The sequence below is a fragment of the Anoplophora glabripennis genome, unplaced genomic scaffold (genome assembly GCF_000390285.2).
Source record: "Anoplophora glabripennis isolate ALB-LARVAE unplaced genomic scaffold, Agla_2.0 scaffold313, whole genome shotgun sequence".
Classification (NCBI taxonomy): Eukaryota; Metazoa; Arthropoda; class Insecta; order Coleoptera; family Cerambycidae; genus Anoplophora; species Anoplophora glabripennis.
This window is the reverse complement of record NW_019416419.1, coordinates 475470-489494: the sequence shown is the minus strand read 5'-3', so window position 1 is coordinate 489494 and position 14025 is coordinate 475470. Positions and strand designations below refer to the sequence as shown.

The 14025-nt window shown below is 33.3% G+C and overlaps 1 protein-coding gene across 1 annotated transcript in view; it reads left to right on the top strand.

The window, feature by feature from the left end:
- LOC108908522 (low-density lipoprotein receptor-related protein 1) overlaps nt 1–14025 on the top strand; it is a 124890-nt gene that overhangs the window by 67818 nt on the left and 43047 nt on the right. The window contains exons 5-8 of the mRNA XM_018712579.1: nt 4350–4862; nt 4941–5236; nt 10620–11396; nt 12983–13781. Of these exons, the coding sequence (XP_018568095.1) occupies nt 4350–4862; nt 4941–5236; nt 10620–11396; nt 12983–13781 (2385 nt within the window). The remainder of the gene's footprint in view (nt 1–4349; nt 4863–4940; nt 5237–10619; nt 11397–12982; nt 13782–14025) is intronic.

The window sequence follows — 14025 nt, the reverse complement described above, 5'->3', positions numbered from 1 at the left end:
TTTAAAATACATTTTTCAAGATTTTTTTGAGGCGCTTTAATTACGTTTTTGATACATTTCAGCCATCATGAGGGATTTTTTAAATGCGATCCTTTAAAAAAATAAGTAAAATTATATTTTTTAAGATCAAAGAAACTTGATTTTGGAACATTTTCTATATAATCATGTAAGAATTTTAAGTATAGGTACGCTGCGCAATACGTCTGAACGTAGCTACCGCGCCGTGCACGAAAGTTTATCGCGTGCGAATATATACGTCTGGAGCAGTTAAACCACTTATAGTTTTTACATTATGTTGTGTTAAATTACGATTTACGATAAATTTTACGATTTTATTTTGAATAAAACACAGTATATGTACTAAATAGAAACTGAAAGAAATATGAACAATCTTGGTATTATTATCAGTACCTCTTTCCATAAAAATATTTGTCACAATCGGTATAAGCTCGCCCGCAAAAATTCGCTTACCAATTGTAATAACCGAGTAACTAATGTGCATGGTTGCGAATATATACGGTTTGAGCAGCCTGATCCAACTTAACTATTCATGCGAATTAATCTGTCTGGAGCAGTTTGAGTCCTATAAATTTTTAGCGAATATATATGTTTGGAGCAGTGAAAGGGTTAATGTGTCACTTTTTCATCGTATTTTAAGTTTTGTGAAAAATTTACTAGTTTACGCACAGCAAGTGGTAGGGAAAAGTATATTTTGGATAGTAGCCGTGGAAAAACGCTATAAACTCAAATGTTAGAGATTGGAATTTTATTGGAAATATTTCACATACGGTTTATAGCAGTGGCGGCTCGTAACATTGAGAATAGGTGAAGCATATTCATTGATTGACTAAAGAGAAAAAAAATTGCCGCAGGCGAAAATTTGCAAATTTTCAAGGTCAAACGGCTTTAAATGAATCTGGAAATTTTTAGTTGTATTTGCAATATTATCGAAAAACTGACGTTCGTGAAAAGGATTTTCATTTAGATTTTATAAAAAATAGAAATATTGGTTCAGCTTGTGGACTTTTGCGAACATTAACGCATACGTTACATGTATGTTCCAAAGAAGATTTGTAGTTACGACAGCCTTGTGACATTCCCAGAATTGTTAAATCCCTTCTTATTCCATAAGCCCGACTTTACCACAATTAAACACCCACAATTAAACACGGCATATAGAAATGTTTTTTAAATGAACACTTATGCTCCGAATACCATTCATTCCGAAACTTTCGAACGTACACGTTGTCTTTTGACTTCTCCTTTTTTTCATATCGTGAGAATGAGGCACAGGTCTCTTGCAATTTAAAAAATCCTTTTTGTCCTCATTTTCCATCTGGAAAATGGGATTTCCAAAAAAATACATACTGGATCATAACATAGGAAACATTTCTACAATTATTATGCAAAACAAATATTAACTAAGAACCATTATAATTGTGCACTGGGCGACGCGTGTTATATAAACTGTTAAGGGCAGGCGATGGGCGATGCTGCTGCAATTTCTGCATCACTCGTTCCCCCACGTCATAGTTTAATCCCGAGTTGGCCACCGTAAACAACGCTACAAAGAGAAGCAGAATACAGACTGATTTCAATCTGCGTCACTTGCATATACTATACGTTGTATGGTATGTACGAGACTGATATTTGCGCTTAACGAAGACAATGTTTTTTTAGAAGGCGTTCACTGCGCAACTATTTATTTCTGCATATAAAACAAACAAACACAATACATTTTCAATATAGAATTATACCTAAATTATACATTTATATAAAATTAAAAATAATTTTAAATGGCACAACCAAACGGAAAGGACCCAGCACGTTTCTTATGGGAAGTGGCCCTTGGTGAAATTTTCTGAAATTGATATATGTTATTCTATTCGAGCTCCTGATCAAGTCTCCATGGGCACAAAGTGTAATATTGGACAGATTTCGAGATATAGGGGGTAGAAAGTGAAGTTCGGCATAACCTCCAATGTAGAAATCGTCGGCCCTAGAATGACTTCTGGCTTTATGTTTGTGACGGACAGGGGGTTTTCGTGATTTAATAATTCTAACCTAATGTCGGAAATGACAATTGTCACTTCATGAGTGACACCCGACCTTTTAAATGCATCAAAATCACTTAAAAAATACTGGTAGTACACACGTTCCAGTAGTAAGGTTGGATAGTCCTTTGGCAAACAGCAAAAATGACCAAAAACGGCCAATGAAAGCAATGGGACCACATTTGGACTCTCAAGACCATTTTTTTCGGGTACAGCGACCCAAAATACCCCGCATATCATCATAAAAGTCAATGGACCTTTACATGGTCAACGAACTGCCTGCAGCCAAAGGACTATCCAACCTAACTACTGGAACGCGCGTACTACCAGTATTTTTTAAGTGATTTTGATGCATTTAAAAGGTCGGGTGTCACTCATGAAGTGACAATTGTCATTTCCGACATTAGGCTAGAATTATTAAATCACGAAAACCCCCTGTCCGTCACAATCATAAAGCCAGAAGTCATTCTAGGGCCGACGATTTCTACATTGGAGGTTATGCCGAACTTCACTTTCTACCCCCTATATCTCGAAATCTGTCCATTATTACACTTTGTGCCCATGGAGACTTTTGATCAGGAGCTCGAATAGAATAACATATATCAATTTCAGAAAATTTCACCAAGGGCCACTTCCCATAAGAAACGTGTGGGGTCCTTTTAGGTGAAGCAGTGCATCACTTTTGTTGCCTGACGAGCCGCCACTAGTATATAGTCAATAGTGCCATATATTTTTTTGTAAATAACACTTCAGTTGTAAATGACTGAGGTCAATACTAACTTAGTTAGTAATTTCAGTAAGATTAATTGTGTTGTAAAACACGACTTTGAGTGTTTTCATTTAAAATTTCTGTATATGAGACATACGATATATCATGAAATTTTAGCAACTTAAATCAGGTTGTAAATTTGAGTTTAGGCATAAGGCAGAGAAGTTAATTTTGAGTCCAACTGGTGCATTTTTAATGCATTTCTACTTGCTGTGTACTTCTGTGCAAAGATATCAATAAAAAATCATTAAAGTTTGTCTCTGGTTTCCCAAGAGATGAAGTTACATTGCAGTTACGGTGCTCGCTAATGCCACACACTAACATTATTTCATTAAAATATTGAGATTCTTTATTTACATTATTTTAAGAACTATATGCAATATACATACAAAAAATTTTCAGTATAATTTCTCTAAAACCATAGGGACGTGTAATGTATCATTAAATTATTTATATACCTATTGTGGCAAACGAAATAATAGATTAGGTAAAAGAGAAACTTATTTTGATTAGAAATTATTTTTCTTTTAACTAAATTCACTTAAATTTTCCACAATTTTACTTTTTTGTATTATTAGGCATAAGGCTTATTTATAGTTATAGATTGGCAACTTCGTTTAAACAGGAAACGTTTACAATTTTTTTTAATTTGATTTGGCAACACTAACTAAATGTACAATTTTATTTGCTCATAACACATAAATTTGCAATGCATACTTTAGCTTCATGATGATAAAATTTTGAAATTTATCTTAAATCACTGACTTTTTTATACAGAAATCCATATTCGTTACATTTATTACGTTACATATCTGTCCCCTCTGAAGTGACATCATGCATGGAGTGCTTAGGCCTTGGTAATCTACGTGATAATGGTACCAGAGCAACATAGCATCTTTCTGTGGATATTGCATATGTACAAAAAAAATAGCTTTGTATTGCTACTAGTCGATCTTCATTGCTGCAATAAAATTGTTACATAAAGTTGCGCTGCGTTGTTTGTTTCCATCAACTTCAAAGAAAATATAGCAATTACACTTAACAAGTTTGTTGCTATGACTTTGTTGCTCTGGTGGAAGCAGTCATACCTTTATTACCGGGAGAGAATTTATATGATGGAGATTAAACACAGCTCTCATTCTCTCATTATTATTAGTAAATGATAATATATTTTAAATGCAATAATTCCTCAATAAAAATACAAAATTTCACTGCTATTGAATATCCGAAAATTGGAAAATACAAAAATATAGAAACAGACAAAAATCTTGCAAGTTCAACTCGACTTTCGCCAACATTTCAACTATTTTGTTGGTTTTTTTTGGTTACACTGTGTTACATAAATTTTCATTTGCTTTAATGAAAACGAAATGTTGATAACTGTACATTACCAGAATAAAGAGCATCTTATGGAAAGCAGCATTCACAAAAGGTTGACTTATGTTGCTTTGGTGGATCCAAGGTTCTAGTTTTCAGTAAGAAGACTTCATTTATTTAATAATTCGTTGCATTAAATTTTGTTCCAGGGGATAATAACTGCTCTCGTATGTCATGCTCCGAATTTTGTTTTCCTAGAGCAAATGGAGCAGTGTGCTCGTGCTCCGACGGTTATCGCATTGAAAACAATACTTGTGTCAAACAAGCAAACTATACCTCCCACATTGCATTCTGTCTACCAGAAGCTTTTCAGTGTCGATACAATATGCGCTGCATACCCAATGCCTATTTATGTGATGGTGTTGATAATTGTGAAGATGGCTCAGACGAATCCTCTGAACCTGGTGGACCCTGTGAGCATGTGTCATGTGGAGAGAATCAGTTGAAGTGCGATAAAACTACTTGTATCGCTAAACACTGGGTGTGTGATGGGGAAAAGGATTGTTTAGACGGAACAGATGAAGATCCTACTATGTGTTCCAAAGTCTGTACTGCAACACAGTTCAAATGTAAAAAGTCTGGGAGATGTATACCGATAGTATGGCGATGTGACAATGTTAGTGATTGTGGGCCTGATGATGACAGCGATGAGAAAGATTGTAGTGAGTACATTATTTGTATTTTATATACAAGAATAAAAATAAAAAAATTACAATTCTTCTAATAAATGAAATTTATAGAAATTTCATCGTGTGACGTAAATGAATTCACATGCAAAAATGGTCAATGCATAACTGTTGGATTCTATTGTGATTCAATCAAAGACTGTGATGATGGATCGGATGAACTGAACTGTCTGTCATGTCCAACGCCTGGTGAAATTCCATGCAAGCCACTTAATAAATGCCTCCCAATGCCTGCAGTTTGTGATGGTTCCATGGATTGCCCTGACGGATCAGATGAAAATGACTGTGGCACTAAAGTTAATTGTGAACCTGATGAGTTTACCTGTAGCAATTATGAATGTATACCAAAGGTAAGTTATTTATGAGGATATTTATTAATATTTTATTTTACAGATACATTACATTATTTTTTTAGCACTAGGTATATCTTATGTTTCAAAAATGATTTATTATTTTCATTAATAATATTAATAGTAATAAAATTATCATCAGTCCATTGGTGGTCTTCAACTAACTTTGACCTAAAAGTGCTTGCAACTCTCGGAATTTTTTTGATATTGCTTCTGTATTATATTTTGAGTAATTTAAACTAAAAAGAAAAATATCTCTACAGGCTTTGAAAAATAAACTCAAATTTTCAAAAAGAAAAAAACAAATGAGGTCATCATTTCTCGGGGAAAAGGTGTATATGTAATTTTTTTCCTATTTACCATATTTATTTGAGTATTTAACTTAACGTTCTGTAGTTGCAGATTTTTAAAATATTTAAATCCTTAATCAAATTTAAAAAAAATATCCAAAAAATAAGCTTTTTGGCCATTTTTGGGGCTACTCAAAATTACTGCATGACAGGTATAACTGCTGTGATCACCTTTAAAAATTCATGCTTTTAGCTACAAAACAATCATAAATACATTGTTCTAGCAATAATAATTTATAAGAAGGGTAAAAAAATGAGAAGAATAGCTGCATTCAAAAAACCACATTGAAAATTCTATGAGCAATAATTGTGTTCAGAAAAGAGGTGGAGTAAAATAAATCTTAAATTTTCATGAAGTAAAAACAACCCAATACAAAACACAGAGAAGCTGAATGTTTACCACTCGCAATCAATCTACATATTTTGACTTATCTGCATAAATAATTACAAAACAAAAATCAAGTTTGCTTAGATTTTCAATTCTATACTTTGTACAGTCAAATGATTATATTATATTTAATTTTTCATGTGTTATTGATACATAGCACATAAAATGTACATGTATTGTACTTAGTTGTGTTGTCGGAATAGGAATGTTGACACATGTTGAAGTTTAATTATTTCAAAAATAATTCCACAAGCTACCACCATAAACTTTATAAACACCCTGTATATTTGTCATTTTCTTATTCCTCTTTTTTTATTACATATACTTATACATGTCATCTATTTGAGTTTGAGTATAGTTTTTAGAATATACCAAAATATTGTCCAAACTGTTAAAGCAAATATAAATAATACGTGTAGGTATACCACTGTAATGAGAATGGGGAGAGGATTCCAATACAGAACAAATAAACCAGGATTTTCATTTAAGAAAATAAATTTTTGGTTTATATGTATATTCATTCGATTTTAAAATTGATGTGACCTGATTTAAAAAAAAAGTTAATATAAACATGGATTCTATAACATCTTATTTTTAAGATACGTGTCTTTTTCAATTTTTTTTTTCTTAATAACAAAAGAGTATAATGTTCCATTTTAGCATATTATCAGTTCAAAGTTCCAACTTCTAAATTTCCAACTTCTTCATCATCCTAAGTGTGACAGCCCTATGTGAGCCCCGACTTCCTCCAATCTCTTCTGCCATTGTCCTTGATTTTGTGAGTCTTTTACTACAACTCTATCCTCATATTTTTCGTATATTTCAAAGTTGTAACATTGGCGCCGCACCCCATTGTCACACACTACACCGAATATTCTTTGCAGTACTTTTTTTTTCAAAGGTTAGAAGTAGGATTTTGTCAGCTTTGCTCAGGGTCCATGTTTCAGATCCATAAGTCAGTACTGGCAGTATTAGTGTTTTGTAGAGCATCAGCTTTGTTTTCAGCGATAGCGCTCGGCTTGTGAAGTGTCTACTACTAAGCCCAAAATAGCATTTGTTGGCAATTAATATTCTGCGTTTTATTTGCTTGGATATTTTTTTCTATGGTGGTCAAGGATCCTAGGTAAGTGAAGGTTTGCACTACTTCTAAGTTGTAGTCATTTATAGTTAGGTTTTGGCCGATGTTTCTGGCTCTGTTACCTGGTGTCAATATCATAATTTTAGTCTTCTCGTTAATCCTTAGTCCCATACTTTCTGCTGAGCTAACCAATGTCCCAAAGATCTCTTTAGCTCCCCTCAATGTCCGTGAGATCAGATCCACGTCATCTGCGTATGCCATTACCAGCAAGATCTTATTAAATAATTGTTCCTCGGTTGTTCTCTTCTGTGACTATTTTTTCTAATGCCAGATTGAAGAGGAGACATGCCAGCGTATCCCCTTGTCTGAGCTTCTTATTGCTGGTGAACGGCTCTGATGTCTTATTTTGCACTTTTACTTTGTATGTTACTTGGCACATTGTTATTTGTACTAGTTTTATTAGCTTCACAGGTATACCTAGTTCCCTTATGGCCTCATATAGTTTGGGTCTAATGATGTTGTCGTAGGCCGCTTTAAAGTCAATAAAGATATGGTATGTGTCGATGATGAACTCGTGTGTTTTTTCCAGTATCAGTACAAAAATCTGGTAGATGGTAAATCTGTTAGGCTGGAAACCACTCTGATATTCTCCCAATATAGCTTCAGCATAAGGGCTCACCTTCTGTCTTCTGTATATAATATAGGAGAATATTTTATGTGTTGTGTTGAGCAGGGTAACTCCCCTGTAGTTTGTGCACTCGAGTTGATCGTCTTTCTTGTGTAAGGGACAGATAAGGCCAAGATTCCATTCATATGGCATCTCCTTATTTTCCCAGACCATCTTAATGATTTTCCAGATAAAAGTAATGAAGTTTTCCCCACCATGTTTGTAGAGTTCTGCTGGTATACCTGGCGATTTATTATTTTTGAGACAGTTGATGGCTTCTTTTATTTCATTTAGGATTGCTGGGGGGGATGTCGTCTTCTGTGTATGCCGTGGAAGGGGTCTCAGTTTTTCTAGGTTTTCTTCATTCAGCAGTTCTCTGAAGTGTCCAAGCCAACACATTATAGTATTTTTTCCTCACTATTGACTATGTTTCCTTGCTTATCTCTACATGTGTTAATTCTTGGTTTAAACTCTTTCCTCATATCGTTAACTTTCTGATAAAATTTTCTTGTTTCGGTCTAGTTTCTATGTGCCACTAGTTCTTCTAGGACGTTTTGCTCTTTTTGCCTTTTCTTCCTTTTGTGAAAATGTACGGTGGATTTGATGCACTAAAGAATTGAATAATAAAGGTGTCTGATTAATGAACTGTAATTTTTGTTATTGTTATACACCATACTTATTCGTAGATTTTTCTGTGTCGAAATCAATAATTTCCAATTTACACAAGAACTGTTAACTTTGGTACAGGGAACTATAGTATCATTTTAAAGTGAACTTAATGAGGAAGTTGCATCAAATTTTCTTTTGAAGCAAAAATTTAAAGTGCAGAAAATTACTATAAAAGTATGTTTCTATATGTAAAACCCTTTAAACTTAACTATTAATATGTAATTAATTATTAAAATATTAAATATAATTAGGTGGGCGAAAACGTTCCCTAATTGGTCAAGCAATTTGTGACGTCAGGATCCGGTATATGAGTGTTAAGACTGTCAAGATGCGGGAGGCTGGCGCTGTCATTGCATTGCTGTCATTTAATCTTGTGTTGAATTAGTTTGTGTTCGCATTGAATTCTGAGTAGTTTTGAGTAGTTAGTTTTAGTGTATAAATTTAAAGACAAGTTTTGTTAATTTTCACAGAGTCTACGAACATTTTCACAATATCTACCCAGGCAGCTTTAATGCGTGGCGGTTTCAGGATCAGAATTACAACACGAGAACGTGAAAAACATAACAGTGTCTGAACAAAAGTATTATAGTACCCATGTGTAGTTCCACAACACTAACTGCCCCCAACAAACTATTTAATGTACCAAAGGATGAGAAAATGATGAAGAAATCATGCAAACATATTTTATAGAACATCTATTTTTGACAAATTATCACATTGCTCTTGGACAAATCCAGCTTCTGTAGCCATAGAATGTACAATTTTAAAAATAATTAACAATATTGTGTTAAGTAAAAGTAAATAATATAAAATCTTTCCGGCACACGTAGTTTGAGTAAGAGTGAGACAGACTACAGAACACGACTCGTTTAATTTGGACCGATACCGGATCGTGACATAAGAGTCAGCCGTCTTTATTTAAGACTGCGTTTTAGTGCATAGATTTTGAATTAATATATTTTTTTATAGGAAAACTATTAATTAAAAATTTAAAATTTATGTGACAATTGACTTTTTACGATGAAAGGAATTTAATAAGAAATGAAAAAAAATGTGAAACATCCCCATTCTGTCTCCATTAATGTAATAATATACAGGTTGTACCATTTGAAAATTTTGAGTAAATTCAACTTCAACGTCACAATATTGGCCACAAGTTTTTAAACATTCTGTATGAATTTTTGCAAATTTGACATAAACTGATTGAATTCCATTGATCTTAAATTATCCATGCCAAATTTCATTAATAAATAAAGCAAAATGTCTGAGTTATTCTATTTTTAAAAATAACTTAAATCCCTCAATTTTTTTTCGAAAATTAATAATAACTTGAAAACTGTCCATAGTACCTTATATGAAAATAATCTAGAATTTGCTGTAAAATTTAAAAATGCATAGATATACATAGTGTTCCGTTTGAAATAATAGAGATAATGATGACTTCAAGTATAACCGGAAGTGCGAGGAAGTTGACACTATTTTCATTGAATAGATCTCTTTGATAAACCACTGTATACAAATTTTCAAATTTCAATTCTGACTACTTTTTGAGATAATCCTACAGGATCCTCTTCATAATACACCCTGAATATCAAGTACTATTAACTATATATATTTTTTTTTTTGAAGAGATAATTTTATATTAAATAACAAATAAAATATAGAAATGGCAGTAGCCTGGGGTGAGCCAGAACAATTAAAAACAAACAAAACTTTAATCTAAAAATTTCATAAAATTTACCCATACCTATTAGAATTTAAAAGTTTCTTGTTTAATCTCTATTTAAAAGTTGGAATTTTGAGATTTTACTCAAGAAATCAGTATCAAATCTGCTAAAATAAAACATATATAAAAATGGAAAAAAAATTAATTAGAATACTCTGTTCTGTATCTCAAAAATGAATATATGTTTATATGAACTTTTGTTATTAGGATGAGGTCTTATGATTTTTAAATTGTGTTTAATAACTTTTGAATAATTTGTTGAGAAGAAAATTTACCATGAAGGAAGTATGTTTTGTCATAAGCAGCAGTTTCTCGTATGCAGGTATTAGTAAACAGTTATGAAAACTATTAATAATATCTTACGTATGTTCGTATATTTTAAAGAATTATTTATAAACAGTTTATATGTATTGTATTATCAATCAACAATTTTAGTTTGTTGTAATAAAAAATAAAAAAAAATATTATCATTACATTACTATTATTATTATTATTATTATTTGAGGTGTTCCATTGCGATGCTGACTTAGACTGTGTGGATGGCTCAGATGAAATGAAATGTGACCCGATCAAAATTAAAAATGCCACAGAATTAAACATACCTATCTTAAATTGCAATTCGCCTTTCAAGTTATGTGACAACAATACGAAGTGCATTACCCCATCTCAGCTATGCGACAACAGACAAGATTGTGATGACGGAACGGACGAAGGAGGCCAGAAATGTGGAGATTTGATTTTCAATTCTACTAGAGCAAAATTTCCCATTGTGTCTGCGACCTGTGAATACCCCAGTAGATTGTGTGATAACAACACAAAATGTATCTCTGTAGGCCAATTGTGTGACGAACAACCTGACTGTGAAGATCAATCTGACGAGGGCATGAGGTGCGGTGACATGTTATGCGAGCACAGCTTTGCATGTTCTCATGACTGCCACAATGCCCCTGAAGGACTCATATGTTCCTGCCCACCTCATCTGCACTTACAGGCAGACCGGGCCCATTGTTTAGAAACACACCCTTGTGAGGCATGGGGAGTTTGCTCGCAGATATGTATTCCTCGTGGTTCACGGTACAAATGCACTTGTATTGATGGGTACGTGATGCAAGAAGATGGTTTTACATGTAAAAGTGTTGATAGTGGAAGGCCTTATGTGATATTTAGCAACAGGCATGAATTGAGGGGAGTTGACTTGCATACTTTTAGTATAAAGTCTTTTATATCTAACCTGAAAAATACCATTGCCCTTGATTTTCACCACACTAATGAGACTGATATGGTAAGTGTTAGGAATTCCTTTTTTAATATGTATGTATGTATGTATTACTTAAATTATCGATTTCCAATTGCCATTTTTTTTTCATTAAATAAAAACATTTATAATTTGAAATCTGGAAGTTATTAGAATGTATGGTGTCCAAAAATATTTATTTTTAGTTTTTTTTAATAGTATATTGTGCAATAAGTGCGGTAAGTTGTCTATTGCCCACGAGAGCGGAGTTGAGCGCACGAACAAAGTGAGTGCGCTCATCCGCTTAAGTGGGCAATAGACAACCGCATAAATTGCACATACTATTTTTTACTATGAATGCAATGAAATCTTAGAGTCCAGGGGAGAAGCCCCGGTGAGCTCCACATATTTTTATTCAGTTTAAGTTGACATAAGTAACTGTCATTTAAATGTCACTTTTTAAAAATAATATTTTAGGTGTGTAGGTATTTCAATTTTGTGTTTTATTGGCAATTCGCTTGTGACAAGTAAGATTACCGCACGCAAATAAATAGAGTGGGCAAACAGCTAGTTACCGACCTAAACAACATGCGAAAAGATAGGACTTATCTGCCATGAGTAATAAAAATAGTAATAAACCGTTTCAGGTATCTAGTCATTTTTCACTAATTTGTTAACTGTAAAATAAAGGTCGAATGCGGAAGTATCAGTTTTCGAAAATTGCGCATTGTTATTCCAAAAAGCGATGGATGTTATTGAATTTTATGGAAAAAACAAAGAGGCGTAGGTGATTTCTTTTTTTTTTAAATTCCCGTAAAATTAAACTATTTAATGCAAAAAGAGCGAATTCCCGAGCAGCTTTTGCCTGACCTTGGGACAATTTGTTTATAACGCTGTTTTGTACGTCCTATTTTGTTAGTTGTATAGGGCTACTTAATTTCAACTTTTTGAAATTTTTCCTTTTCAATACGTTTCTTTGGATCAATTAGAACCTATATCTACGATATTAACTTCTAAAATTAACCTTTAGTAATTAAACAATTAGTTACAAAAAAATAAACAAAATGAATTAATGAATACCTGGAGCAACAGTTTGATGGTCAATCGAATCGGTGTTTGGCACACATGTTGGTCCTTGGATTGACCTGCTTTTCCTTAAATTTCATCAACATTCATCGTTTTTTTGCAATAATATTGTGCAATTTCCAAAAACTGATTTTTCCGTGTTCAACCTTTATTTTACAGTTAACAAATTGGTGAAATATGACTTAGATACTTTAAATTGTAGGTAATTTAATTGCCTACAACATATAATGACTAATTTTCCGATAGGTCATCTAGATTTTTGCGGACAGTAAAAAAAGTGAAAAAACACGTAAATTTGCCACTTATTTACAATTTGCCACCTTAGCATCACTTCTTTCGAGTTACTTTTTTGATATTCTACGCCCTTCCCCGTCATAAAGTGCAATAAAATGTCTACTAATAATTTTTTGACTTTCAAACTAATTCGATTGGATTAAAAAATTTGTTAAAACAACCCCTAACAAATCCTTACCCGAAGAGAAACTTGTGATGTATGAGTTATACATTGTTTTTAATAAATATTTTTAGGACTTAATTATTTCTTGTAGGTGTTTTGGACTGATGTTATAGACGATAAAATATACAGAGGCACCGTTATTGGTGGATCTCTAAGCAACATTGAAGTTGTGGTACAGACAGGTTTATCTACTGCGGAAGGTTTAGCGGTAGATTGGATTGGAGAAAATTTATACTGGGTTGAAAGCAATTTAGATCAGATTGAAGTGGCCAAGCTTAATGGCAGTTATAGGCGTACTTTAGTAGCTGGTGAAATGGAGAGCCCTAGAGCCATAGCTGTAGACCCTAGAGATGGACATTTGTTCTGGACAGACTGGGATAATTCGCTACCCAGAATAGAAAGGTGTTCTCTAGCGGGATTGAATCGGCAAATCGTGGTTAAGGTTGTAAATGGTGGCTGGCCTAACGGTCTTACTTTAGATTATACCATGAGGAGGATTTATTGGATAGATGCACGCTCTGATTCGATACACACAAGCGATTATAATGGAGGTGATTTGCATGAGGTTATTCGCAACCATGAAACATTGTCGCATCCCTTCGCAATTACTCTATTTGAAAATTATATTTACTGGACGGATTGGAGATCAAATAGCGTTGTGCGGGCTAACAAATGGACAGGAGGCGATATTAGAGTTATACAGAGGACATTGACACAACCATTTGATATTAAGATAATGCATCCAAGCCGACAACCTCGTGACGGAGTTAACCCATGTGGCAAAAATAATGGGGACTGTTCGCATTTGTGTCTGATACATCTTAATCAGTCGTACAGGTGCGATTGTCCTCATGTTATGCGGCTTAGTGAAGACAACAGAACTTGTGTAGGTGAGTTTATAACTATAAATTTAATATTTATAACTACCTTTTGTTTTAAAATTCTTCATGAAAAAACAAGTAAAGAATATACAGGGTGTATCACTTTTAATAACGGGATATTTCAGAATAAATAGATCCGTGAAAATTATTTTTTTTTTAAGTTTTCACCACATAATTTTAAGATGATTTAATGTATTGCTGTAGAATTTTGGACGTAGTTGTGTTATAAGAAGGGCCGTAAAATTATATGAAA